At 43.1% G+C, this 26,314-nt stretch overlaps 1 protein-coding gene across 1 annotated transcript in view; it reads left to right on the top strand.

Annotated features, from left to right (window-relative positions):
- Positions 1–16,996, top strand: part of pax7a (paired box 7a) — a gene marked incomplete at both ends in the record, with an annotated part of 42,252 nt that extends 25,256 nt beyond the window's left edge. Inside the window, 4 exons of the mRNA XM_079218580.1 lie at positions 3,304–3,469; positions 3,901–4,094; positions 15,453–15,693; positions 16,881–16,996. Coding sequence (XP_079074706.1) covers positions 3,304–3,469; positions 3,901–4,094; positions 15,453–15,693; positions 16,881–16,996 — 717 coding nt within the window. The remainder of the gene's footprint in view (positions 1–3,303; positions 3,470–3,900; positions 4,095–15,452; positions 15,694–16,880) is intronic.
- Between the last annotated feature and the right edge of the window lie 9,318 nt (positions 16,997–26,314).

Genomic DNA, 26,314 nt, shown 5'->3' with positions numbered 1-26,314 from the left:
TATGAGTGATCCTATTTAAGAGAAACAACAGACAGAGATTTTTACTGCAGTGCAGTGTCACACATTTACAGTGTTTGTGAGTGCATGTTATCGCTGATCGGCGATAAGGAAATGCAAAATGCCACTTTATCGCTTTGATTCTGTCGGGCTGAGAGTGAATGAGAGATTAAAGGCGCATGAGGCAATGCAAGCCACCAAACTAGGGACTAAAACTGAATGTCTGCTGTTTGAGGCTTGCAACTAGATCCTCCTCTAGTTATGCTCAACAACAACCTTCACCCTCCTCCAACTGTGTCTCCCTCCAATCCTTCCTCTTTTGTCTCACAAGCAGGGCTAAGCTTGACTTCTGTAAGATGGGTTACTGCTCCTCCATCCTCCCTGCCTCCGAAAACTTTCCCATAACCATTCAGAGATGCAGTGCAGACATATCCAAGTGCACTGGATGCAGGGAACCCTTTTAGCTCTTGAAAAGGAAACAGAAGTGAGCCACATGAATTCGGCGGCACACTTGTAGGTAGATAGAGGAGACATGGAGGAGCGCTGCAGCTCTCTGTACTGCAGAGAATTTAACCGGATTGTGGAGAGCAGAGGAGAATCTGTGGTCCAAGGTGACTTTGTGATCAGGTTCCAGAGCACAGCCTCAAATCCTCAGCTTCAGGCTGTGGGTTAGTCTATGTGCGAGCAAATGTGTGTGCGTAATGTATGCATGTGTGTGATAGCGTATGCACACTGTGATTTGCCACTTGTGTACATGTTTATCCAAGTCTGTGCTGAGAGCTCGACAATTGTCCACTCAGTTAGCGAGGCATGCCCATATGTTAAAGTGGACACACTGCACCCGGCTTTTGTGCTCTCTGACTAAATAGAGCCTAGGCGTGTTTCGAAGTTTAGGTACATTTTGTGTGTCAACGTTGAAGCAAGCCTATTCATAGACTAAGAATACTATAAATTACAATAAATTACGAGGGTACCCTTCAATGACATTCCTCTATGAGAGTTTTTCTGATGATTGGACAACCATGTCCTCTTGAACATTGTTTATAGTCTACTAATTTGAAACAGCAAACGCATTTTGAAAGAAACATGCAGGCTGGGTCACATTTTCTATCAACATGATAAGGAAACATCACAATATACTGTGTGACTCAAATGTTTACGGACAACTTATTTAATTTATCCTCCCTACAGTATCTGCTTGAATCAACTGAAGCGTGCTTCAACTTCTTTATGGTTATGCTTAGCCACTCACAACACTTGGTCAGGGTTAGGGTAAGATCAGGTTTTTGGTTTGATGTTGAAAAATCAACAGGGACATGAATTACAAGACACAGAGTTGGACTAAAACCACAATCTTTGTGTGTTAGAAAAGTAATTAGAGCTTCCCATTTACATTTTTGTTTAATATTTACATGTAAACTACAGTGTTAAGAACCATGAGATCATATATGTTAGAATTTCTTTCGAATTTTTTTCGAATTTTAAAATGAAATTAAATGTCGAACATCTAATCCCACGTATGCACTGGAAACAATAGTATAACGTATAGTTAGGAGTTGAAGAAAGAACTGAAAATGCAACACTGACAAAAGGAAAGTGGCAAAGGCAAAGAGCGGACTTCAACGTTTAAGTGTTTTGTGTCTGCTGTGATAGAACACCTCCTTCCTATGCTTGGATGACAACGGGGGAAGGAAGTTAAAATGAACATAAAAGAGGGGTGGGGTGAGTGGATGAGGTCGGAGGTGAAGTGGCACTGCGGGGTGGGGTGATGGGGAGTGTGTGGAAGAAAGGGGTGTGCCCCCCGTGCCTCCCTCCCCTGGGCCAGGCAGCTGTTTGTCTGGCCCAGTATGGAGCTTAGTTCAGACCTTGGACTACGCTCCACTACATCCCAATAGCAGAAATTTCACTGGAGCCACTCACCACATTTGTTTTGGAATAGCTGATTGAGGGATTCAAACGGAGTCTTTAGAAGCAATTAGGCCTGAGATAAAGATTTCCCCGTTGGTTTTCTAGTTGTGAGTTTGAGGTTCATCCTACACAGTCATCGCCTGTTGCATCCAATTTTATTTCTGGTGAGCGCTTAAGACTAAACCAAAGTATAGGTTTTTTTTTTTTTTTTACATCTGCTCTTTGTAGAGGCAGCGACTGTGTGAGAAAGAAACCACATTCAAATTAAGATCTCCGTTGGACCGAGATCCCTTGTAGGCCTATACGAGTTTATATGTATGTTTGTGTGTACAAAAAGAGGCAGCCCCCAAAAAGCAGTGAGTATGTCGCTCGGTAAGTCCCCTTGAAAGTGTCCCTCTTTAAGACCTGTTTAAAAGGGACGCCCCCTCTTTGTGTCCACTGTTCTCCGTGGCGTATGGAGGGGCTTTTGTCCCCCTCTTTCATGTGCTCTCACAATAGTCCGGGCCGTTTGAAACACAACAGTAGATGAACTGCGCTGACAGTGTATTAAACTCTGATGAATTGCCTGTGCGAGGCATAGATCAATGTCCTTCAACCCTTAGCACACAGTGAAGCCCGGCCTTGTCTTGGTTAAATGGAACAGGTTGCTGGCTCTTTTCAAAAGGGCCTGATTATATTCATGTTTTGTTGAAGCAGAAGCCTTTTTAAAATGTGTAAATCTTTGCAGTTCAAAAGAGTCCTATTTTTCCCCCTTTTCATTCAGGGAATTGACATTGTGTGTCTGCGCTTTGGTCCTGCTCGTCTTGTGAGCGTTTTTCTATTTGCAGCCTTAGAACTCTGTGTCTTGACTCCAAAGTTTAAAACTGTTTCTTTCTCTTTAAACTGACTTTTAAAGCTTTAAAAACAACCACATTAAAACAGCATAGCAGTTATTGTTTATCTGCGTCTCTAGAGAAATAATGGCCTCTTTCAAAGCCTCCACTAGCTTCACGAACATACTTGAGGTGTGTGATTTGAAGTCTAGTGGCCTACCTCTGACCTTTAAATGACTTCTCCCCTCTGAAGGGGGCTTAGGGCAGCCTGTTTACACAGATCACAGCTTCAGCCACTTAAGAACAACAGGGACGGACCACTGAGCCTCAATGGCAGCTCCCACAGGGACTCTCTCAACTACCACCAGCACCACCACTCGCACTAACTGGCAGATTAATCACAGGTGGCAAGAGCCAGCAGACTCTACTGCAGTCAAATGCTCACAGCACAAACATAAATGGAGTTTGAGTGAATGGAAAATGAAACAAAAGCAACTTGTAACCTGCAGGAGCTCAAAATTCAAAGATGAAAATGTGTGAAAAACAATCATTTTAACTGAAGTTGTGTGCGTCTTTCTCTTTTCAGGTGTGGTTTAGCAACAGGCGCGCTCGGTGGCGTAAACAGGCCGGGGCCAATCAGCTAGCGGCCTTCAACCACCTGCTTCCTGGAGGATTCCCTCCCACAGGGATGCCAAGTTTACCCACATACCAGCTACAAGAGTCCAGCTACCCCGGCACCACGCTATCGCAGGGTAAGAGCAGAAAATAGTTCAGATCAGAAAGATACAGTATGCTCTGTACTTTGAGTTTAATCTAATTTTTGGAAAAGATTACATTAGTCGTATTTATTAGTGGTATGCCATCTATATTTTATGTTCATGTGAATAGCATTAGGAATTACATATGAACCATGTGCAGCTTATAACAACCATGCAGCAAGTAGTTATGTTTACAATCAAATCCTGTCATAGTGAAACAGAAATGAGCCTTCACGTAATAAAGCCTTTGTATAAAGAGACATTTCTTTTTGGTAATCAATTTGAAAAAGGACACTTAATGTATGACTTATGACTTAATGACCTTAAACTTTGACGCTGCTGTATATGGATTCTTGCTTAGCTTCAGTTTAAGTGAGTGTTTCCCTAAATTCTCTCTGACCTATGTCTGTTGTTCTTGGTGTCAGAGGGCAGCACGTTGCACAGACCCCAACCCCTGCCTCCATCCTCCATGCACCAGGGAGGCCTGACTGCTGACGGCAGCTCTGCTTATGGTCTCTCGTCCAATCGCCACGGCTTCTCCAGCTACTCCGATACTTTCATGAGCCCCTCAGCATCCAGCAACCACATGAACTCTGTCGGCAACGGGCTCTCCCCACAGGTCAGTCCAACAAGTTTCACCTCCACAAAGGTTACCCGTTTATATATAACGTTCCCACAAATAGACAGAATTCCCATTCATCATTCGTCTACCACCCTCCTCCTCCTCTCGCTGTTCACAATATTTAATTGTATTTGACTGAAATTAAAATTCAGAAACAGCATGTTCAACAAAATAACTGCCAGTGTGGGCTTTTATGTTCGCCTTCCAAAGCCCTGGATTTATTTTAGCTACTTTAAATTGCTACATTTGTAAAACAATTGGATTAACATCAACAAATTAAAATTCATCTTGATAGTACCGCAAGTGCTCAAGCTGCTCCAAACAGCGATTTCGACTTTCCTGGGACATCTAAATCCTTGCGCAGCGCAGTGAGAACACATGCAGATGAAATAATTAGCTAAAGCTTATAAATGTAGACCCATAATCTTCTTCACGTAATTGTCTGCAGCTGGAAGACTCCCGATTTTCTTCATCTCTTTACTGCATGATTTCCATGGCAGCTCTATGTGTTCAGAGTGTCAGAGGCTCTCTTCTTGTGAGGTTTTCTGGTAGATTTTTCCTGCTGGACACATGCTCTTGTGCACTCCTGTCATGATAAAGAAAAATATTACCCGGCTACTTAGCTTTCTGGGTTTCTTAATTGCAGTTTAAATCCCTAAAATATCTTCTCTGCACATTCTCCTCTGTGCCATCTTAATGTGTCACACAGTACGTGCAGGTTTGTTTGCTTCCTCTTTGGAAGAGCGCTGGATTTAACCAACTTAACCTCCTCGGACACCTCCATTAATGAGCGTTTAAATTCAACTCTATGGTAAGGGTTGAGCTTTAAGTAGCACAGAATAAAACATGATTTGTATTGATGCAAATCGTGTGTACGGAGTGAATTATACATAATTACCCATCAATACTGGCCAGTCTTGCCCACCCTCACCAACAGGATGTGGTTAACAGGCAGAAAATAAGATTGAAATGGTGTGTAAAGAGTTGAAAATGAATGTCAATACTGCATTTGTCCACAATTACCCCGTCGTTCACACGTGTTTTCTTGGGAGTTTTTTTTTTTCTTCTTCAAATATTTCTCAAAGCAGATTGGAAACATTCTTGGTATTACCCTCTTTCTTCAGAGAAGAAAGAATTAAGGATTTTGTGACAAAAAAGAGATTTTCTCTCCTGCTGGAGCAACGGAGGATAACATGGAGGCTCACAGCGTGTTTGATTGTTAATCGTGGCACAGGGGCTTTAACTGCTAATGCTCTCACTGCAAACCTGCAGAAAAACACCAGGAACATGGAGTCGTTTTTTTTTTTCATTAATGGCTCTCTCTAATACTGGCATGGAGTGCAGTGTCGCTTTCACTCCCTCTTCACAGGCATTCAAGAATGTGTTGGGATATTAAACATTTCCTGTCATAGTGAGGATTAGGACAGGGGCCTTTGGGCAACTGTACAGCATGGATTTTCACTATTCAATTATTCTATCAAGTGTGTTTGATTAAAGTCTTTTAAAAAAAAAAACACCTGAAATACATTTTACCAGTTTTTTAAATCAGTTATTTATTTGGAACTTAAATTGTGGATTTCATTTTTTTTTCAAATGCATGTGGTCTAGATGTTTTGATGGGATGTTTGCGTGGCACAGAATTGAAATGTATTGAATGCATGCAGAATGCTGTGTGGCATTCCTATCAGTCTCTCAGCATGGAGATGAATGTTCCCACTGACAGCAGAATCACAGTTCACTCTGTGGTGCAGCGTCCTGCTGGGCTGGGCAGCCCCCCTCTCTCTCTCTCTCTCTCTCTCTCTCTTTCTCTCTCTCTCTCTCTCTCTTTCTCTCTCTCTCTCTCTCTCTCTCTCTCTCTCTCTCCACCAACATACAGCTATCCACATAAAACTAACAACACATTAAAAAAAAATCACAAAATCTAAAAAAGGTTTTTCATGTCCGACCATGTTTAGTCTTTGCATTTAAACAAATTTAAATCATCGAAAAATCTGCTTCAGCGTTGTAAAATGATCGTCACACGTACGACACCTCACTGTTGCTTTTTCCGTAACTTACAGCGAGTTTCCTTTAAAGAAAGCCTCTATCGAGATGGAATTGAGAATTTGATATTGTAAGTTACAGAGAGCATCTGTTTGCATGAGATATGCTTGTGCATTGGTATGTGCAAGCTATTTCTTCAAGTGTCTGGCATTGATGGCCTAGCGGTTGCTGTAAAGATTGACAAAAATTCTCTGATTCCCAGTAAATGGGCTGCGGTGGCGTGGTGCCAAGTCTGTAATGGAATCCTGCAACGTTCAGCGATCCCGACAGGAGCTCGCGTCCATCCCAATCCCATAACCTATCCCGACAGCACACATTTTCCCATTACAGGCGGTGGAAAAGCCGTCCGCACTCAAACTGGTTGCTGTCATTGTGGGATATACAACGTGTTTGGCTGGTTGAGGGAGCAATATATTAGGGTGAGAGTGAAGCTGTGCATGGCTGGGCAAAAGGTATGAAACCAGAAGTGTGTATTGTTGTTGGTCTTGTTTCGTTTAGCGGCACAGCAGGGGTTTGCAAGAAGGAAAGGCAAGGGCACAGGGGACAGGCATTCCAGTATTTTTCTATCTGTTGTTACCTAAAGATTTAAGCTCACGTTTGCTTTTTTACTGTGTGGCATTTTTTCATTTATAATAATCCATTTGAAATAGGCTTTTGTCTCGGCCCCAAATGGCCACCATGATGCTTCAAATTTGAATTTTGCATATGTTGACTAGAAAACAACAAGTCAGGCAGTCTTCCTATAATTGAAGAGGGCATGCTTCGACAGCCAACACACAGTCATCTATTAAGAATTTGGTATACGTTAAAAAAATAATAAACCTGGTAATATGAAACTCTAAAGAGCCGTTTAGATACTTCTCAAATGCTTCTTTGAAGCAGTGTTCATGGGCATTCTATATGTGGTGAGACGTTTGGGCTGAATTCCTCATTATTGCATGACAGGGACACCTGCTGGGAGAGGAAAGAAAACAACTGCACTGGCTGGAGAGCTGAAGCGATGCAAGAGAAGCTCAGTGGCAGAGTTGGGTTTCACTCCTCAGAGAAATTTCTAGAAGTAATATATATATATATATATATATATATATATATATATATATATATATATATATATATAAAGCATTTATATTGCAGTAAAATCAGTAAATGCACTACTGAATGCGTTGCAGTGATGGTGTATGATGCTATTTAAAATTATATGGAGAAGTGATCAGGAGAGCGGGAAGTCAAAGGTATGATGGACAGAGATTTTATTTCTGTTTTAATCAAGGAAGTTTGCAAAGTTTTGTGTGGAACTTTTTTTCTTCTGTTTAGCAGTTTTATGAAAGTGTTGTGTGTTTTGGAATGACAAGGATGTGTGTCTGTATCTGAGGAGGGCCTTTGGGCTGTGTGAGTGGGCCGGGCCTCCACACACACACACACACACGTACACGGGATCAGAGGCAGAGCGGCTCTCACCCCTGCCTCCCTTTGATCTGTGTCCCCAGGCCTGCCTGCCCGCGCGGCGCTGCACCGTACCACGCACGCTGACACCATGCTCACCAGCGACTCCCCACAACTGTCTGAGAGAGATAAGCCAGGGGAGACTCCAAACTGTGCTGCTGCTCTTCCATTAGCTAGCGCAGACGCTTCTTTTAAAAACGGGATGAATTATTTTTAAGAAGCAAGCTCTACCGTTGCCAAAAAAAAATAAAAAATCGAGAGGGGAAAATATACGGAACAATCTGGAGCTCTGGCTTCATTCCGCCTCCCTCCCTGACTTCTAACAAGACATTCTGCACCTGAATACCAATGAGAGGGGGAGATTCATGTAGTCCCCCACATTATTAAAACTTGGGCATTAAGCCTCTCACCGGGCACTGTGTCAGCTGGCAGGCTCCACTGACAACAAATCAAAGGGGATGAGCACATAGCCTGCATTCATAGCTCAGCCACTCGCAGAGCAAGAGGGGGAATACATACTGGTTAATTAGAACTCCCATTAAAACAAATACTGTTTCAATTTGGCAAGTATAAAAAAGATGTAAGAGGCTTTCAGAAAAAAGAGACCTGCTGTTGGCAGCTGCCAAGAAAATCCAGGGACTGTAAATCATATCCACTGGCTATACTGTTTCTGCACAGATTATTAGTCTTTGCTGTTGTTTTGCAACACTTTTGAACTCTGAGGAAAGATTCTGTGTCTGTGACACCAGAAATACACCTCTGCACACATCGTGGTCGTCGTGTTGCGTTGGCTCTTCGTCTTCTGTATCTTGGTTTGTTTCTGCAGCTTGAAGAGACTTATATCTGCACGGACTGTAGTTTTTATGAAGTATGACAGAACAATTAGGATGGGGTTCTCCTTCTAAACTCAAAGCTTCATGACACCTTGCAGCAGATCACGGTCATAGCTGCAGCTTTACACACAGGTCTCATTTTCTAGCAGCTGACAGTACCGCAGCCTAGCCATCTGTATACCTGAGCCATTTGTTGCTCCCCACATCTCTAACGTCTCCCGAGCACCAAGTGAAGCCATTTTCTTTTCCATTCCAAAATATTTTCAGTTGGAGCTTTATGTATTCATAATCTATTTTTCACCTACCAACCTTCCTTCCCTCCATTTGGCGTTTTGTCATCCCATGATGCCTTGCCAATAGTGCTTTGCTCTTTCTCTCTCTCTCCCCACCTTCCTCTCTTGCTCTAACTCTCTCCCCTGGAGAGGCAGCTCTTCTCCCTACGCCCAGATGAAAGGCAATGGCGGACAATAAAAATGCTATTTAAATGCAAGGGTGTTTGTGTGCGGGTGAGAGATATTTCCTGCTGAAAGTGAGCTGCTGCATCCTGATAAATAGTAAATATAAGGGAATGTGATTTACATTTATCTTGCAGAGGCAGCCAATATGAATTTCAGTAAATCCTAGAAGATGGGGATTTAAGGAGGAAAATGACTGAGACTGATTCACATGCTGTGTGTCCTACGCAGTTGAAATGCCTATAAGGTGGAGAGTGATACTGCTTTATTAAAGTATAGGCACAGACATTGATCCTATCTAAAATACCTATTACACACGGACATGCACTGTGTCACATGCTCATCTGTGGCAATTCCCAGTCTCATACATACACAATTTGAAGGTGACTTGTACTGAAAGAATATTAATAATATTATTAATAAGGATAAAGAGCTGTAACAGCAGGGCAGGTGAAGTGTCTGTGGGGCATACGCTGGATGACCATATCTCTGGGGTCACGGGTCAGGGTGCAGGGGGTTATGGGACGGCTGGGGAAGAAGAAGGGCTGGTTCGCTGTGAACCTGTCCTGCTAGCTGGAGGTCTCGGGTTGTTGTCTATCTGCATGTGGTTCCTCTTAGTTCCAGATGCCACTCTGACAGGTGCATGGCTGTGATTAATACTCTCTCTGACTTTTTCTTTCTCTCACGTTTTCTCCTTCTGTCCCTCCTTCCCCCTGTCTCCTCCTGCATGTCTCTCATTGGTTTCCTGGTCCCTGCTTCGCTGTGGACTTTGCGTTGCTTGTGACCCATTTGCAAAGTTGATTTAACACTCACAGTTTGCTTAGCCTTTTAGAAAAAAGGCTTGAAATTCAAGTATCTATTGCCAGCATGGTTCATTGCTCGTGTCTCTTTCTCTCTCCTCCTCTCTTCCTCCTCACAATAGCATGAGGATATGGCAGGAGGTTGGGTCCTCAGCTGGTTGCCTCGTGCAGCAGCTCTCCACACTCAGTCTCCAGCTGAGAGCTATTTCACTATTTATTTACATGTAATTATGGCTATGAGGTGCAGATATTAACACTGTCAAGAACAATTTGACCTGACATTTTTCACTAGACCTGGCCCCTGCGGTTTTTAGCAAACAACCCCCACCCTCCTCCTCATCTTCCTCCCCTTTTTTTCTCCTTCGATCCGCCTCGCTTTCCTTCTGTAGCTGCTCCCCACACACACACACACACACACACACGCACACACACACACACACACACACACACACACACACACACATACACACACACACACACACACACACACAGGCCCTGCCTCGCTGAAACCACTCTCCTGGAATCAGAAAATCTGCCGTTTAATTTAAAAGAGGCGTTGGTGCAAGGTGCGGAGAGTTGAAGTCTGCCTCTGTGTGTGTGTGTGTGTGTGTGCGTGTGTGTGTGTGTGTGTGTGTGTGTGTGTGTGTGCACTTTGAAGGGGCCTCTCTTGTTCCCAGTGGCTGAATCCATCCCATAGTTACTCAAGCATATCACTAGCAGAGAATAGAGGATTGCTCCCCACACGTTCTCCAATTGCAGTCCAATAGACGGCATATTAACCTCTGGTTAGCGCGGGGGCCAAGTTTATAGCTTAAACTGTGGGACCTTTAAGAGGGAGGGGGACCTTCCTTCAGCTGGAGCAGCTGTGCTTTCTTGAACACTAAAACTAGCATGAGCCAAAGTGGGCTGGAGAGGATTTAGCTTAATGAAAATTTGCAAAGAGAGAGAAGAGGTATGGACAACCCTAAAATAAATATTCCTTTTCCACTTGTTTTAGCTTCCTTTGTATGCATGAACAGCTTCACAGGGAGAAGGGACACAGGCGCAGGATGGCTAACATGTTGTGAGGAGTGACAGCTTGTTCCAGTGCCCACTAATCGTCCTCATCTGTGCCTGACTTGTCAGTGCCCAGATTCTGTCAGTGCCAATCAGCCAATTAATTGAACACAATTAGCACCCCCCACCCCCTCCCCCATGCGGACCACATTCTTCAAAGGCTCATTTCTCTCCCTCCAGCACCCTTCACCCTTCCTCCCATTCTACCTCTCATTCTGTCTCTTCATCCTATGGCGCTGGTGGAAGACACTTTTCAGTTTTTATTAATGTACCGCGGCCAATTAACGCAGTGGCATGCAGGCCAGAGCCCGTCATCTGCTGCCTGCCACCGTCCCGGCTGTCTGCTGCGGCCCCGCGCCACCCCTCGCGCCACCTCCACCGTGACCAAAACGCTTTAATTCAATTTATGCAATCACTGTTATTTTTAAATAGTCATTTTGTCTGCTCAGATGAGGGGCCTTACTGCCCGCTGGGCCGGCCCTCTCATATGAGGGATGGGGGAAGGGTGGGACATTGTGGGAGCAGGAGTCGACTGACTTCGGGGTCCCTGATATTTTCATTTGCTGTTTATTATTTAATCTTTGTTTTGTTTCAGATAATTAGATGTTTGATTCTGATTTTTTTAAATGAGGATTTGATTTAATGAAAATGTAGGTTTTATTTAGAAATGTTATTAAAGAAAATCTCTTTTAGAGTTTTTTCTGCATACTATATGTTTATGTATATACATACATATATATATACATATACATACATATATATTCATTTATATATATATTTATATATATATATATTTTTCTTATGTCTATATATGTCTAACATATGTATTTTGGCAGTTCTCAAAGTCATGCACTGGATCTTTATGAGTCCTGGGTGTCAGAATTAAACAGTATATTCTCATCCTGTAATCACACCCTTAGGACTGGCCTTCAAATATTGATCTAAAATTCAGTGTTGTGTCATCACTGTCTTTAATCACTCTCAGCTGAAGCGATTATCAGCCGGGCAGATCTGCTAAGGTGCAAGATGCTATTCTGCACCACCCAGATAACTTACAGACATTTGGAGTGCTCATTTTTCCCTGTCTGCCCCGGTGACCTCTGCCTAACTTAAAGGTACATCTTGGGGGCATTTCGATTCGGGCAGAACAGGGTGCTATCGGTGACAGAGGAACTAATCCAGTCTTGCGCAGATTAAGAGTATTTGTGGAGTGGGGTGTGTTGGAGCTGGCGCCGGGAATGGAACAGAAGGGGCTCCTATCAGCTCTCCAGGCAGGCTAGCCCTCAGGCCAGCGCAGTCCTACAGGAGTCTTTGTACTTCCCAAAGCCTCCACTTTCCTCTCACTCACTCTATATCACTTTCTCTCCCCTCTTCTGCCCCTCTCACCCTCTTTCTATAGGCTATCATATTTTCACTGCTCCGTTTCCTTTTTCACATTTGTGAATTTGTGTTGTTTTAGTCCAACACAAGAGTTCATGCGCCCACTTATTATCGTCAGGTGCTTGCATGAGAACTAACTGAGTCACAGAGGCAATTTAAGTTCATACAGCAAGTATAAAAAAACATAAATGCTGCACATTTAAATTATTAAAGATATAATAACTAAATTGTCAAAATGTAATTACAACAATAACTTTTAATGAAAAAATAGGCTTGCTGTAGAACATCTGCACTCTATTTCTTTGCAGACTTTTCCCCCTTTTTTTGTTTTTTTTCTTGTAACACTCACTGTTTCTCTCAGCTCTGTCTCTGTCACATTGTTTTATTCTGGAAAGAAATCCAACAAAGAACATCTCGTCAAACATTCACGCAGACAAAATAAATGTAATTTGACTGTTGAAGAAATTAGGGAGGTATGAAAGGGCCTCTTTTTGTGTTTCAAGTGCACTATTTATTTATCTGAAAGGATGCACATTGTATCAATTTACACTCCCCCATTCACTTCGCCACAGGCTGGAGGGCTCAGAAGTTGAGAGAATTAATTACTTTTTTATTATTATTTATAAAGTAATCTATCTGTAGAGAGGGAGCGGAAAAAGGAGAGGGTGAGGGGAGGGGGGTGAGAGAGGCAGGGAAGGCCCTGGAGCATTGTCCTTTAAACTAGGTCCTGGCTCACATTATCTCCCAAACCAGCACTCACACAACGTCAAACAACAAACGAACTCTGGGCTGCTGAGGACGCTGTATGCAAGAAAAAGAGAGGGAGGTGGGGTAGAGAGGAGGGGGGCGGGGTGGGAGGGAGAGACACAGTGAGAAAGTCTTCTCTACAAGAGTGTAAAGACTGGGTGAGAAAAATAATATGGTTGTGGAAAGAAAATTCTCAGCACTAAAATGTGTCATTAATTTAAACTCCACAAGTCTTGTTTAGTGCACCTGTGTGTACGGAGAGGTGTACTTTAACACTTGAGTGACATCATGGTGCACCAGACCCCATTCAGTGAATCTCCATCAAATATTGCATTGACAATAATCATGTCAATCTAAAAAAAACATTACATTAATATATATCATGCTGTGTGTATGTTATGTATATATGCACATTTTACAAAAAGCTTTTTATTCCTCTCCGTGAGTAAATTCACTGGCTATGAGTTCGCCAGCAGGAATACTACACTTTGTGCTAAAATGTGTTATTTATAAAGTCTTGTTTTTCCATAGAGTGTGCAAATTATTTTTACGAGTTATTTGACTAAGTATCATTTAACCCCTTAATGTGAAATGAGAGAACGTTATGGGGACATCAAAGTAGCAAAGTCAGTCATCCAAATTGAATGAAAAACATAACATACTGTAGATCTGGGTGAACTAATTCATCTCTAGCACCTTCATCAGATTGAGGGAACAATGTTGAAACAGCATTGATTTTTGTTCCAGTGGCGTAAACACAAAATGTAACTGACGCACAGCCAATGAGAACCTGATGACTCCAGAAGAGCGTACCTTCTCCCGACTAGCACAACTCAAACCATTGAGACAGAATCCTCTTTGGGGGAAGGACAACTTAAGGATAGCGACGTCCTCACAGATGACAACACTCGTTAGACTCTAAAGTGGTCGACCCATCCTAATTCGCTAAAATCGCAAAGCGGCTACAATATCTGTGATAAGAAGTCATTTTCTTTTGAAGAACTTTTATGAGCATGAATAATATTCGGCCCAATTGTTGGCTATTCTATTTCATGAGGAAGCGATGTAATCAAGCTTCAATTAATAACCAATGACTAAAATGGACTCATGCCCTCCAGCTGTCTCACTCAGGACACTTAACAAGCTCTCCCCCTTTCACTCAGCCATTACAGCGCATCAGGACACATAGTCCTCTTGTCCTCCTCAGAGTGTGCAGCTCGGCTCCATCTGGGAGGAAGCATCACATGTGTCCAGCATGAAGAGAGCCATGAATCTCCCGCTTATGGATCCATGTCACATGCTTTGTCCGCGGACCACAGATGTGGAGGGGACGAAGGGTGGGGGTTTCCATACTGATAGAATTAACATGTGGAAATGACTAACCAGACTTTATGTTTCTGATGTGCTTCGAGTGCTTTATATTTCCTGGGAGGGCTTTTCTGAAGATATGATTAACTTTCAGAATATCGTTAATTTTCCCTCTGAGGGATATTCCTGGCTTAGTGCATCATTTGTGGATTTAGTGGACATTTGCGCCTTGCCCCTTCATTGTCTCCATATCTGTTTGCAGCGTATGTGCGCATGCACGCATGTGTCCACTCATGTGTGCATTCATGCAAACATATGTGTGCATCACCCCTGTGTAACCACCTCCATGATGGGCTAATTGGTTTAGCAGCCAAGGGGCCAAAGGCCAGTGCAGCATAGCAAAACTCAACATGAACCTGATGTTGAAGGGAAGGCTTCCATGCTATAGGAATGAAGCATGTGTGGGACAATTCCCTTTTTTTTACCACCCCCTCCCACACACACACTCCACTTTCCTTTTTCACTTAAAGAAACTCGCAGCATAAGAAAACTACATTCTTCACAGTATTCTGGGCCGCTGTGCTTCAGACTGAGGGAGCACTAGAAGTAATCTCTTCCATTTTAACATATTTTGAGACCTTCTTCTGACGAATGTCACATGCTATTACATTAATCTAGAATATTGAATTGCAAGCTTTTATACACTATGAATAATATACACACTGTGATGTTGAGGCGAGCCTCAACCTGCAGTATCAGCGGGCCCCTCAGTAAGGTTTTTGGAGGCTACTTTGTGTGGGGATCTGAGGGGATCATTTACCAGTTCCAACTCCATTACTATTCATGAGATGGGTAGGCTAGGGGCGAGGGATTAGGGACTCCCTTGGTGCTTGTTGTGCTGTAGGCTCGGGCTCAGGCCTCAGGCTCCGGGACAGGGGCTGTCTGGCACGGATGGTGGGTCTATTATCACCCTGGGACCCTTCTGTCCCACAGCAGAACACTTACTGGCAGTGCCAGCTAATGGAAACAGTCTCTCTTGTTCCCTTTCTCCTTTTTTTAACCTCATCACTCTCCTTGTATCCTTCCCCCTGCTCTTTAAAAAAAAATGGGGAAGTTTTTCCCTTTCCCCATTTCAAAGTTGAAATGGGGTATTTCTATTGCCATCTTTACCGTGAAGTGCTAGGATGGCACTATATTTGCAGAAAAAAGTACTTTCCCTCAACTCCTGTCAATGCTTTGATCCTCAATTTTCCAAATTTCTAACATCCTCCGTTCCCCCTTCCCCTCCAGGTGATGAGCATCCTGAGTAACCCCTCCGTAGCTTCCCAGCCCCAGCACGACTTTTCCATTTCCCCCCTGCACGGCAGCCTGGAGAGCTCCAACCCCATCTCAGCCAGCTGCAGCCAGCGCTCTGACTCCATCAAGGACAGTCTGGCTTCCTCTCAGTCATACTGCCCCCCCACCTACAGCGCCACCAGCTACAGCGTGGACCCCGTCACTGCAGGCTACCAGTACAGCCAGTACGGCCAGAGTGAGTAAACCCTGCATTAACATTTCGATGATGTATGTTTGTGTTTAGCTTGAGTTGTTGCACTTTTGTCTTTTTTGTGTGTCCAAACGAGAGTTGTTCCTATATATCCTCCTCTTGAGTTGACTAAATTCAAAAAAGCCTATGAAGTGATGCCCAACTCCTAGGCAAGAGAGCCTCCTGACCTTTGCACCTTTGTTGGTGGAGGCAGACACGTGCTCTTGATAAAGACCCCCCCTCAAACCACCACCAACACCACCACCACCACCATTCTCCAAGAGAGCTGCCTTAGTCACACCCCACTCCACTTGGATGGGAAAGAGGAGAGGGCTACTTCAAAGAACGGCACACCCTCAGGGGCCACAGTGTCCTCTTGCCCACCTCTCTCCCTCTTTCTCTCTTCTCCAACACACACACACACACACACACACACACACACACACACACACACACACACACACATACACACACCCTCAGGGCAGGAAAGAGTTTGCTTTATTAGATTAGCATAATTGACTGATGCTGTCACAGCCATTCATAAGAGGTAAAATGAAGCACACTTCCCCAACAAGCCAGCCAGCGCCAGCTAGCCAACATTTGTTTGTATTTATATGGAGCTTCAAGTAGATCTGCTGTATTGTGCATCTTTGTTTTCATGTTGTTGTGCGTGTGTGTACGTGAGCGCGTACCAATGCGTCACGTGTTGTGTGTTGTGTTTTGTCAGCGAGCAAGAAACTGATGGCAGTGCGGATGTGAGCTGATGTGAGGTTAATTAAGATGGTGATTGAGCACAGTAGATGGGTAATGAATGGAGGAGAGAGGAGAGAGCTGCTGTCTGCGGATGAAAATGATCGGCCATGTGGAGTGTGGAGGGCATGAAATCAGAGATGCCAAGTGTAATGAAGACTGGCATACAGAACACACACAGGAACCAGTCTGAGTGACAGCATGGAGACTTTACCAGGATGCACATGCTCCGTGCCAGCAGCGTGCCAACCTCAGACAAGGGACAGGGGAAGGGTTTTTTATCTTTCACTCTCACTGTGAATTGTTTTTCCTTTGACTCACTCGCTTCTGCCACAACTTATTTCAGCCTTAATCAGAGGAGTGAAATGAGAGTGAATAGGACATATGTCTTAGGAATCTACCACCTGTCTGACATGAGGTTTTGTCTTTTTGTCTCTGTGCAGCTGCTGTGGACTACCTGGCTAAGAACGTGAGCTTGTCCACCCAGAGGAGGATGAAACTTGGAGACCACTCGGCCGTGCTGGGACTGCTGCAGGTGGAGACGGGACAGGCCTACTAAAGCCCCCCGGGACGCACTCTGCACCACTCTTCTTCACCCTCTGCCACCCTCCTCCATGCTCCATCAAGTCTGGACTCTAACTCCAGCTCGCCTCTCTGCTGCTTGCTCTGCAGACCAACCATGACATCAGCGCACAGACACTTAGCCTCGCTGTGTGTCAGAGAAAGTGACACTTGCGAGTGTGACAAGACACTTTGGGGAGATGAACTAAACTATTCACACCGTTGTCAACCACCAGGCGGCTCTGCACCCTCTCTGCTCAATTTCTGTGCGCCTCTGCCTGCTCCTCAAACTCCTTCCCCAGCCCCAAACCCTGTTTTGTTTTGCTCAGAAGGCCAGACAGGACCCAAGAACACCAGAGGATGGAAGGCCGCCTTGGCGCGGGTTCCTGTTTGTCATGACTGCAGTCCAGCGCACATTTAGAGCCATCAACAACATGTACTTTGACCTTGCTGTTCATAGTAGTTAACAAAGCCAATATCATTTGAACGACTCTTATTCTTGTTCCATTTTGATATTGTTAAGATTATTGTTGCTGTTATATGATTATGGTTAATGTGATTTATGTTGTTTTTTGATTCCATTCGTATCTCTTTTCTCTGTTAGATGTTGGTGTGTAAAACACAGTGTGGATGACTGAGACCATTTGGGAGTGAGTGTCTGTTGCTCGTGCATGTTTTGCGTGTCGGCACAGACACACAAAGAGAGGATGATTGTTTTCCAAGCTGCTGTTCCTCTGCCTGTTCCCTGAGCTCTAATGTTTGTGAGCGATTTGACCTTCCCACTTTCATATTCATCTTGACATTCCTAAAGAACTTGGCCACTCTGTGGGAAGTCTGGCTGGATGGATTCTGCAGGGAATTAAAGCAGTGTTTTGGCGGCCAATAGCTTTCCCCTTCTAACCTCCATCCCATCTTTAGCCGCGGTCCATGGGGAGGGGGGCATTGTTTGCAAAAACAGGATTGGGGAAATTAATGTATTTTGTTTAGAAATATGGACCTTGCCAAGGAGGGCTAACTCAATTCCCCCACCCCCTCTACTCCTCCCAAATCCCATCTGCCAGGGAAGCCTGTGTGACTTTAATAGCAGATTAAATCACACAAAATAATGTCAACGCTAATTCACAGTGACCCTTCCCATTGCTAGTCAGTATTTCTGTTTTTATAGAATAATTAGCTCATTTTGTAAATTCACCTTCAGTTGGTTTCCACTATCAGACTAAACAAGCATTCCTTCGAAACATTCCTCCTTCTCCATCTACGAATACACTACAAGCATTCCAACGCTCTCCTATGAGATTAAAAAGTACACAAACTGTGCCATTCACATGCACTCTGGAAAATCATATAATCCAGTCAGTCATGAAAGGCACAGGTAACACCACTGATTGCCCTCCCCCCCTCCCTCCTAAATCCTCCGCTTTGACGTTTTCACTGAAATGTACAAAAATAAGAAAACATTTTAATGATATGAGACATTTGTGTAGTACTCATAGTTGACTTTTGACACGATCCAGGACCAGCCGTTCCCTTGAGATGTATGTGACATTTTCTTTGGCATCATTGTAACGATGATGATTAGTTCACTTTATCTCAAGACAGGATTTGGTCCTCAGTCGCCTTTTAAAAACTGAAAACTGTACAGTAGCTGGAGCAGATTGTGTATTGTTTGTTTATAAAGAGTATGTTTTATACTAAAACAAAACTACATGGTAGGTAAGCAAGGGATCTGTGGAAGTAAATGTTTGATTTGAGTTTCCTTAACTGGCTTGTTTTCTGTTGGTTTTGTTTCGATTGTATTTAATTGGTTTACCTGTTTTGACCAAAAGTTTTGTTCCTGTTTTTGGGCCCAGGTAAAAAATAAATTTGTATAAATTAGTAAAATATAAATTCCATAAAAAAAAATGTTTAAAAGAGGATCCAACTGAGCTCAATGGAAAATAAAAGCTTGGTGACACAGATAGACTCCCTGGACCACAGGACCGCTGTATATTTGAAAGGTGGCTGGATGAAACATGTGTTAGAGCATTTCAAGGGTGTTTTTAACAACCTGATCTCACAGACTGAGTATTGGTGCAGACCAGACTTGACTGGACCACGGACCTAACACGCCTGAACCCTAAAACTTGGGTGTGGGACTTAACCAATGGTTCAGAATTGTGAAGAAGCTGGTGAACACAGCCTCTCTGCTCTGGGAAACTGAATCGAGTCACGTTTGATTTGTGGACCAATAAGACTTCCGGAGAAGTCAAAGAAACGCTGACTCCGCACTGAACCGCAGCAGCTCCAACTGCGACGCTTAGACGCCTCACTCATGTGTATATTTTAAAAAGGAAGAATTTTAGAATCGTCTTTCGTGTATCAAACCCATTTCTAACACTTGCGTCAATAAACATTTGGATATTTAAAGCATACAACTCCTTATCCCCCCTCCCGTCTGTTTGACCCTTAATCTGTTTAGTTGCTTTTTGACATCTGTGCTTTGCTTTACTCTTTTTTCTGTTTCGCATGTGTGTATATTATCATGGTATAATTTATTCTGCTGTATGAAGTATTAGAGTAGTGGGAAACTTGTACTGGTATTTACTACCTTCAGCCTGTTGGTGTGTTTACTGTAACACTGGCGTAACTGTTATCAATTAAAGATCCAAAACTGATTCAGACATTTGTCTCTTTTTTTATTGTGTGTGTTGATTGTTTTCTATTTAAAATAAAATGGAACAAGTCTCCATCGGTTTGTATGTATATCCTTAGATTTTTCCCGACAATCGTTCATCCGATCGACTTCCCACATGGCGGCCATATTGCTGAGGACCCAGGGAAGTGCATGCTTGAGTGTGAAGCTGTTTTATATAAGTGGCAATACCAGCAATACTGGAAGCCAAGTAATTGGCCGAACAGGTGAATTTTTTTTTACTGTGTGTAAAGTGGTGGGATTTGTCAGTTGATCTATTCCATGAAATTAATTTACAACAATATCTATAATTGAAGTCATTCTTTTAACAATAATTGAACTTAAAATTCTCAGCTTCCAGCTTCTCAAATGTGAGGATTTTTTTTTTTTGAATTGATGTTTTTTAATGTTCGGACAAAACATGCAGCGTGAAGACATCACCTTATGCTCTGATGGTTGTTTTCAAGTATTTCTGACATTTATCAGATAAAAAATGTAATGATTAATCACATTTGGTTGCAGCCTTGGTGTGAAGTTTGAATGAGCCTTGTGCTCATTCTGTTTACATGCAGACATAAGCATATTGCCTGTGCATGTGTGTGTCCTTCATGTTCAAGTACATCAGTGGAGCCAGCGGGCCACCAGTAGACTGTTCCAGTGCTCGTGATGTGATTAGGGAGTGATGAGAGCTCAGACGTTCCAGACTCAGAGACACAGACTCAGAGTGTGTCTGGTTGCAGCTGTAGGAAGTATTTCATTGTGCCCACTGACCAGCAGCACTCTCCTCTCCCGCCGCTGACCAAGGAATGTTGTCTGCAAATCTCTGCGGCATGGTGTGAATGTAGGGGAACTAACCGGTGTGGCGTGGAAGCATCCGCAGTGTTTCATATTACACGTCAGAGCAGTTGAGCTCATTCAGTTTTTACCATCAGCACTGCTGGAGGTATGTCAAACACGCCATCCAGCGCTGACTGATTTTAAACACCTCCAACACGTTGTGTATATCTTCTGCCACTGCAGCTATAAAATGTCTATAATCTTGTGTAAATTAGTAAAGACAGCAAATCGTGCCAAGTTGTGCTGCGAGAGAGATGTATTTACCTTTTATATAGTGCAAAAATAATAACCAATACTTTACTGTTCATTTGCAATTAAATGAAACTAATGAAATGCATCACTAATCACAAGTATTAACATCATTAACATCAAATTGTATTAGAACTTAGATTTGATGCTAAATAAATTCAGGACTCATTTGATTAAACTTATATTTAGAAAGTGTCATCATGAGGTAACTATCATTCATATTTCAGACTTTGTTCAATATTTTTTACATTTGAACATCTCTAATAGTATAAATAGACATTGGGATATTTAGTATTCACTTTAGATTTACTGATTCAAATCAGCTTCAAACTGCATTGTTATCACCCCATTATATCATCGGGGCTCATTTTGATGAGTGGAAATTCTCTTCAGTGTCTAATACAAAATTAAACAAAATTGTTCTTGGCCTCTGGAGAGGCATGTTAGGAATATGGTCAATAACTAAGTTGATATTTTTCTGTATGAGTTCATTCATGTAGGAAACCTCCTCTCAACATATGTATTAATATGCATTGTTAGATGGCTCTCTGCCTGCTGTGTGTCATCCCTTATATATTCCTCTAAAAGTTTGTGTTCTGGTTGTCCATTAGACCTTGGCATGTGCTATGGTTGTCCCCTTTGCTCCAGCTTGTCTCCTGAGGAGCCGGCCCTGGAGTTTTGTCTCCCTCTGGTCTGCTGTCACTCAGACTGGACGAGGTGGCAGCTCAGGCAGTGGTGTGTGGGAGAGCTTTGTGACACTTCCCTCATCTCCTCCTTTGATCCCCTAATTGATTGACTACAGGAGCAGAGGATAAACAGAGCCCACAAGAGCCGATTCCACTCGCCTCTCTGGAGTGGTTTAGATAAAGTGCAGAGGCCCGAGCTCTCCGTTCCTCCTCTCCCCTCTCTATATGGACATACGGCCATTGAAGGTGGCTCGGTGCCACGGTAGCTTAGCCGTGGGCTGTGTCCTCAGACCCGGGGCTTGCGTACTGCCCCTGTGCATAAATGGCTGGCGGTAATGGGTTTGTTTAGATCACAGGGATGGAAATGAAACTCCTGAGCCTCGCTGTAGAGACCAGGAGGCCCTATCGCTCAGGAGGCAGCGATAGAGAAGTCACAGACTCACCCGAGTCATACTCACTTTCAAACTGAGCCATGGAATAGAAGCTCTGATTCAGATCTAATTTAGGACCAGGCCCCTGAACCTGCCCATGCTGGGATAAATAACCTGCTGCTGAAGACTCTGGAAAGTCATATAGAAGAAGAAGGAGGTACAAACCATCAGCGAGGGCATCCAGTCAGAAAGAAAAACAGGCCAAAACATTTCTCCATTTTAAAGAAAATATGTTTGAAAACATGACTTTAGAATGATTTATACCAGATATGATAATTATATTATAATTATACAAATCTGTCTTCAGAAAGAGAGTTCAGAGCCGTGTGCAGGTATGCTAAGAAATGATTAAGAGATGCTCTGGGGGTCTTGGTTTTATTCTTTGAGATTATGTGTCACGGGGAGTAAAAAGCTCCCAGCTGTCGCCATGAAAGCACTTACAGTATAATAATCCTCCAAATCCTGTAATTATGCCAGCATACGCCGTGTACCTGAGCCTCAGCTTTGTGCTCGTCACCTCAAGGATCCCACTGACACAGACACAGACGCGCAGCTTGGTGTGCATATATCTTCTACCTAACTGTGTGCTTTGCATAGGGAGAAAATCGTATTTTCAGAACATTTGAGGTGTTTTGAATTTCATGGTTACCCCTCTCAGGTATTATAGATAGACAATCTGTCATGTATGAGCAAAAAGCAGGAGCTCAAATGGGATATTGTCACAATATGAAGTCGTCTGATTTAACAGAAAGTGTCCCAATTATAACATATTTCACCTATATAGCATTTCATCAGTTTATTTAATCTATGAGATATTGCTAATAGAAGTGTTAACATACATGTACAAATACACACACACACACACAGACACACACACACACACACACACCAATGCACACCTCCCTTAAAGCAGCTTTGAAAAAAAAAATAAGGAGGAGAAGAAGAAAAAAGTCCAAGTAAAGTTGTAAATCTAACAAATCTGAACGAGATAAAAATCACTGTGAAGCCAAGCTTGATTTACATTTAAAATCTGAGCTGTGCTCTCAAACTAATTAATATTAATAACAAAATGGAAATGAGTGCAGTGGCGGCCCTAAGTGAAGAGCAAGCTGGGTGCATTCAGACAGGAGATTCATATATAAGCCCTTTCTCAGGAGAGGTGGGCTCTAAACAGGCGTGACGGCAGGGCATAGACCGCCATACACAGTGACAATTTTTCTAGATAATAGCCTATCACGCAGGATACAATTTAAATTAAAAAATGCAATTTTCACCTTGAAATGAACAAATGATTACAGTTTCTACACAAATTAAGGCATCCAGGCTGTGCCTCAGTACTGTGCCAAGGCCATGAAACCTGACATAATTACCATGAAATACATTTTCAAATATTTGTATTTTGTCCATCGCTTTAAAACATGCCACTCTGCCTTCTGTGGGTTTGTGATCTCACCTTCTGGGGGAAATACATAAAAAAGAGAGAAAATCATCAGAGATGAAAAGCTCTTCAACAGGAGAGATAAAAATGTGGAAAAAAACAACCTCCCATACACACAGTAAATCAGCGCAGCTCTGCACAGCGGTCCCCGGAGCTATCTCTAAAAGCCAAATTACTGCTCCTTATCTAAGGAATCATATCTACTAGTTATCTGCTCCTGAGATAGGCTCCTCTCTCTCTCGCGCTCTCTTGTGCCTTGTGCTCATCGCTAGAAATGCTATTTATTTGTGATTACAGACACCCTTTGAATAAAAGATGTTTGTGTTTGAGATCCAAAGTTTCGGCAGATTCTGAACTCTTCAGATTCTTCAGAGAGGAGGGTTTTGAAGGCAGAACACCTTATTTGGGCAGGGTTGCTAGAGGTGGTCTGCTGCAGAGAGAGGGATGAAAGTGTAGCCGATGGGAAATATGAGACAAGACCTCAACCTTCTCTGACGCTTCATATCACATATGCTTTCGGAGGGGATTCATACTGAGATGAGGTGTCGAATTGACTTTAAATGCAGAACCTTATGTTTGAAACACACGGAGACAGGAAGTTCTGGCATGTATTTTGTAGAACGCTGCCAAAAGCTGCAAAGTTGGAGTTTTGGGAGTTTCTCTACTCAGACATACTAGTGCCCTTAACTGTGACGAGAAACATGAAAGTGAAACATAATGTTTCTAGCAAATAAATGGGGATGTAACACATGAACTACTATACACCTTGTATGTCCAAATATTGAGCTTGACCTTGAATTCATATTTTTCATTGTAATATTCATATTCCAAAATCAGAAACTGCTTCACGCCCCACTGAACGATTCTTCAACTTATTTTGAGCAAAGAAACTTTTTAAGACCGAGAGCCATGATGGACAACGTGTTAAGCGCCTCTTTTCTCCTTCCATTTCTTACCTTCCCTCTCTTTCCCTCCATCTGTTGAAGTCCCTCAGCCAGAGAGGCGCACATCAGATTTCAATAGTTGACCTCTTAATGCTGAGGTCAGTGCTGCACCGGCAGCGATTTCACACTCAAGATGAAAGGGAAATGAACACTGAGGATGCTGGGGGTGACATGGGGCCCTGACCACGCCAGCTATTGCCACTCTCACCGCTTCACTGCACCAGGCTGGGATCTGAGCGGAGCCACGGAGGAGGGGCTAAGATTGAGGTTTGTCACCTGTATAACAATGGTTAAAGTCACCGACCTTAAGACAGATATGCCCTGATTGGCTTTCAATGATGTTAAAACTCTGATGAACACACTTGTGATATTGATTTCTGATGAAATTATTAACAGAAGCGGGTCAAGCAACTCCAGTAGCACCGGCAGGTCTGGAAAGCTGAGATCTCACGTGGCTCTCGGTGTTTCTAGAAGCTACTGAACCCTGACAGAATGTTTTTTACCACCCATGAACCGGGGCCATCTTAAAAGTCTCCTGATGCTTAGCGTCAGACCTGCCCAGTTGTAACCGCTCGTTACTGGCCGCATTTCTCCCAGGCCATTATTGAATGAACACTGAGACAAGGCTAGCAGTGAATGGACAGTTTGGTTACACCGCCGTGAGGCTTGAGCTCCTCAGAGTAATGTACCGCTTAAGTACCTGTCAGCTTTATAAAGGAGGGAGTAGACTGTGTAAATGTGTGTGTAAATAGAGTGTCAGATCAGGACCCCAGGGAGCAGAGGTGGGGAGTGTGCATGAGTGTGTGTGTATGCTCTTTTGTTCACTGATGCATATGTGAGTGCATGTGTGTGTTAGTGTGTGTGCATGCAAGTGTCACAATAATGATCATTTAACCCTCCTCAGCATTCCCCAGGGCTCCACGTTCCCCTTTTGACTTCGTAGTGCTCCCGGCTCTCCCTCCCTCTCGCTCTCTCTCTCTCTCTCCCTCTCTCTCTCTCTCTGTCTGCTCCTCACGGCTGGGCACAGTTGGGGAGCAGCTCCTTATTCATTCATGAGAGAGGCACCGGATAAATAAAAAGGTTCATTACTGTGCTAAAGTGTTACTAATAACATGTACCTGCCACTGAGCACCTCCGAAAATCTAATGTGACACACTAGAATGGAAAATCTATTCTGCCGCGCCAAGGCCTCCAATGGTGCTATAGCACATACTCTATGGAAATTTCTCTCCGCTTGCCCTCCAATTGTGTCTCTCTAAAACCAATATTTACAATCCCATAGCCATTATGTCCTACTACGCCCTCTGCGCCTGCTGTTGCGACCTCCATATTAGCTGAAAATTGGACTTTGCAAACTTAGCAGGGGGGAAGAGACTCTTCTCGTAGATGAGAGGGGGCAGCACCAGGGGACTCAGCGTGAGGCTGGCGGTGCCTCTTAACTCCCTGTTGCCCGAACCCTAAACCATCAACACCCACCAAATGGCAAACAATAATTCAGAAAAACGCACCGTGATGCTTTCCATCATCTAGTCTTTTCAATACAGTCAAAATACAAAGTTTGTAATAATAAGCAATCGCTAATAAAACTCTGACAGACACTTAGAAAGACGTCTGCATTTCAATCATAAAATCACAAGAAAATCTACTTTGTGTTGTTTCACTTGAGTTCTCACCCCTAAAATGTGTCACTTGATCACGTACATTCAGCCGCATGCTTTATGTAAATGAACACTTCAGCATTAAGAACGCTTTTTTAATTGTCTGAATAATAAAGTCAAATGATAGGATTGATAGGAGAAAGGCTGGATGAAGAAGCTTTCTAGCACCCTTATTGCATCTCTTAATATCTGTACAAATCAATAGTACTGCGGTTTAAAGCAATGCCAAGAGTGTGTCTCTAATAATTCATCTTTAAGATGGTATTTAAATTAGATGCATGTGCAGTTTTTCTTTCAAAGTAAATTATAATTGATGTTTTCTTATGCATTCCCAATTGCATATCAGTTACCAGTATAATTTTTGATATGTTTGCCGCACATACAATCTGATACATTAATTGA

The sequence above is a fragment of the Taurulus bubalis genome, assembly GCF_910589615.1.
Source record: "Taurulus bubalis genome assembly, chromosome: 5".
In the NCBI taxonomy this organism is placed as follows: domain Eukaryota; kingdom Metazoa; phylum Chordata; class Actinopteri; order Perciformes; family Cottidae; genus Taurulus; species Taurulus bubalis.
The sequence above is the reverse complement of the archived record's forward strand: the minus strand, read 5'-3'. Positions and strand labels throughout refer to the sequence as shown.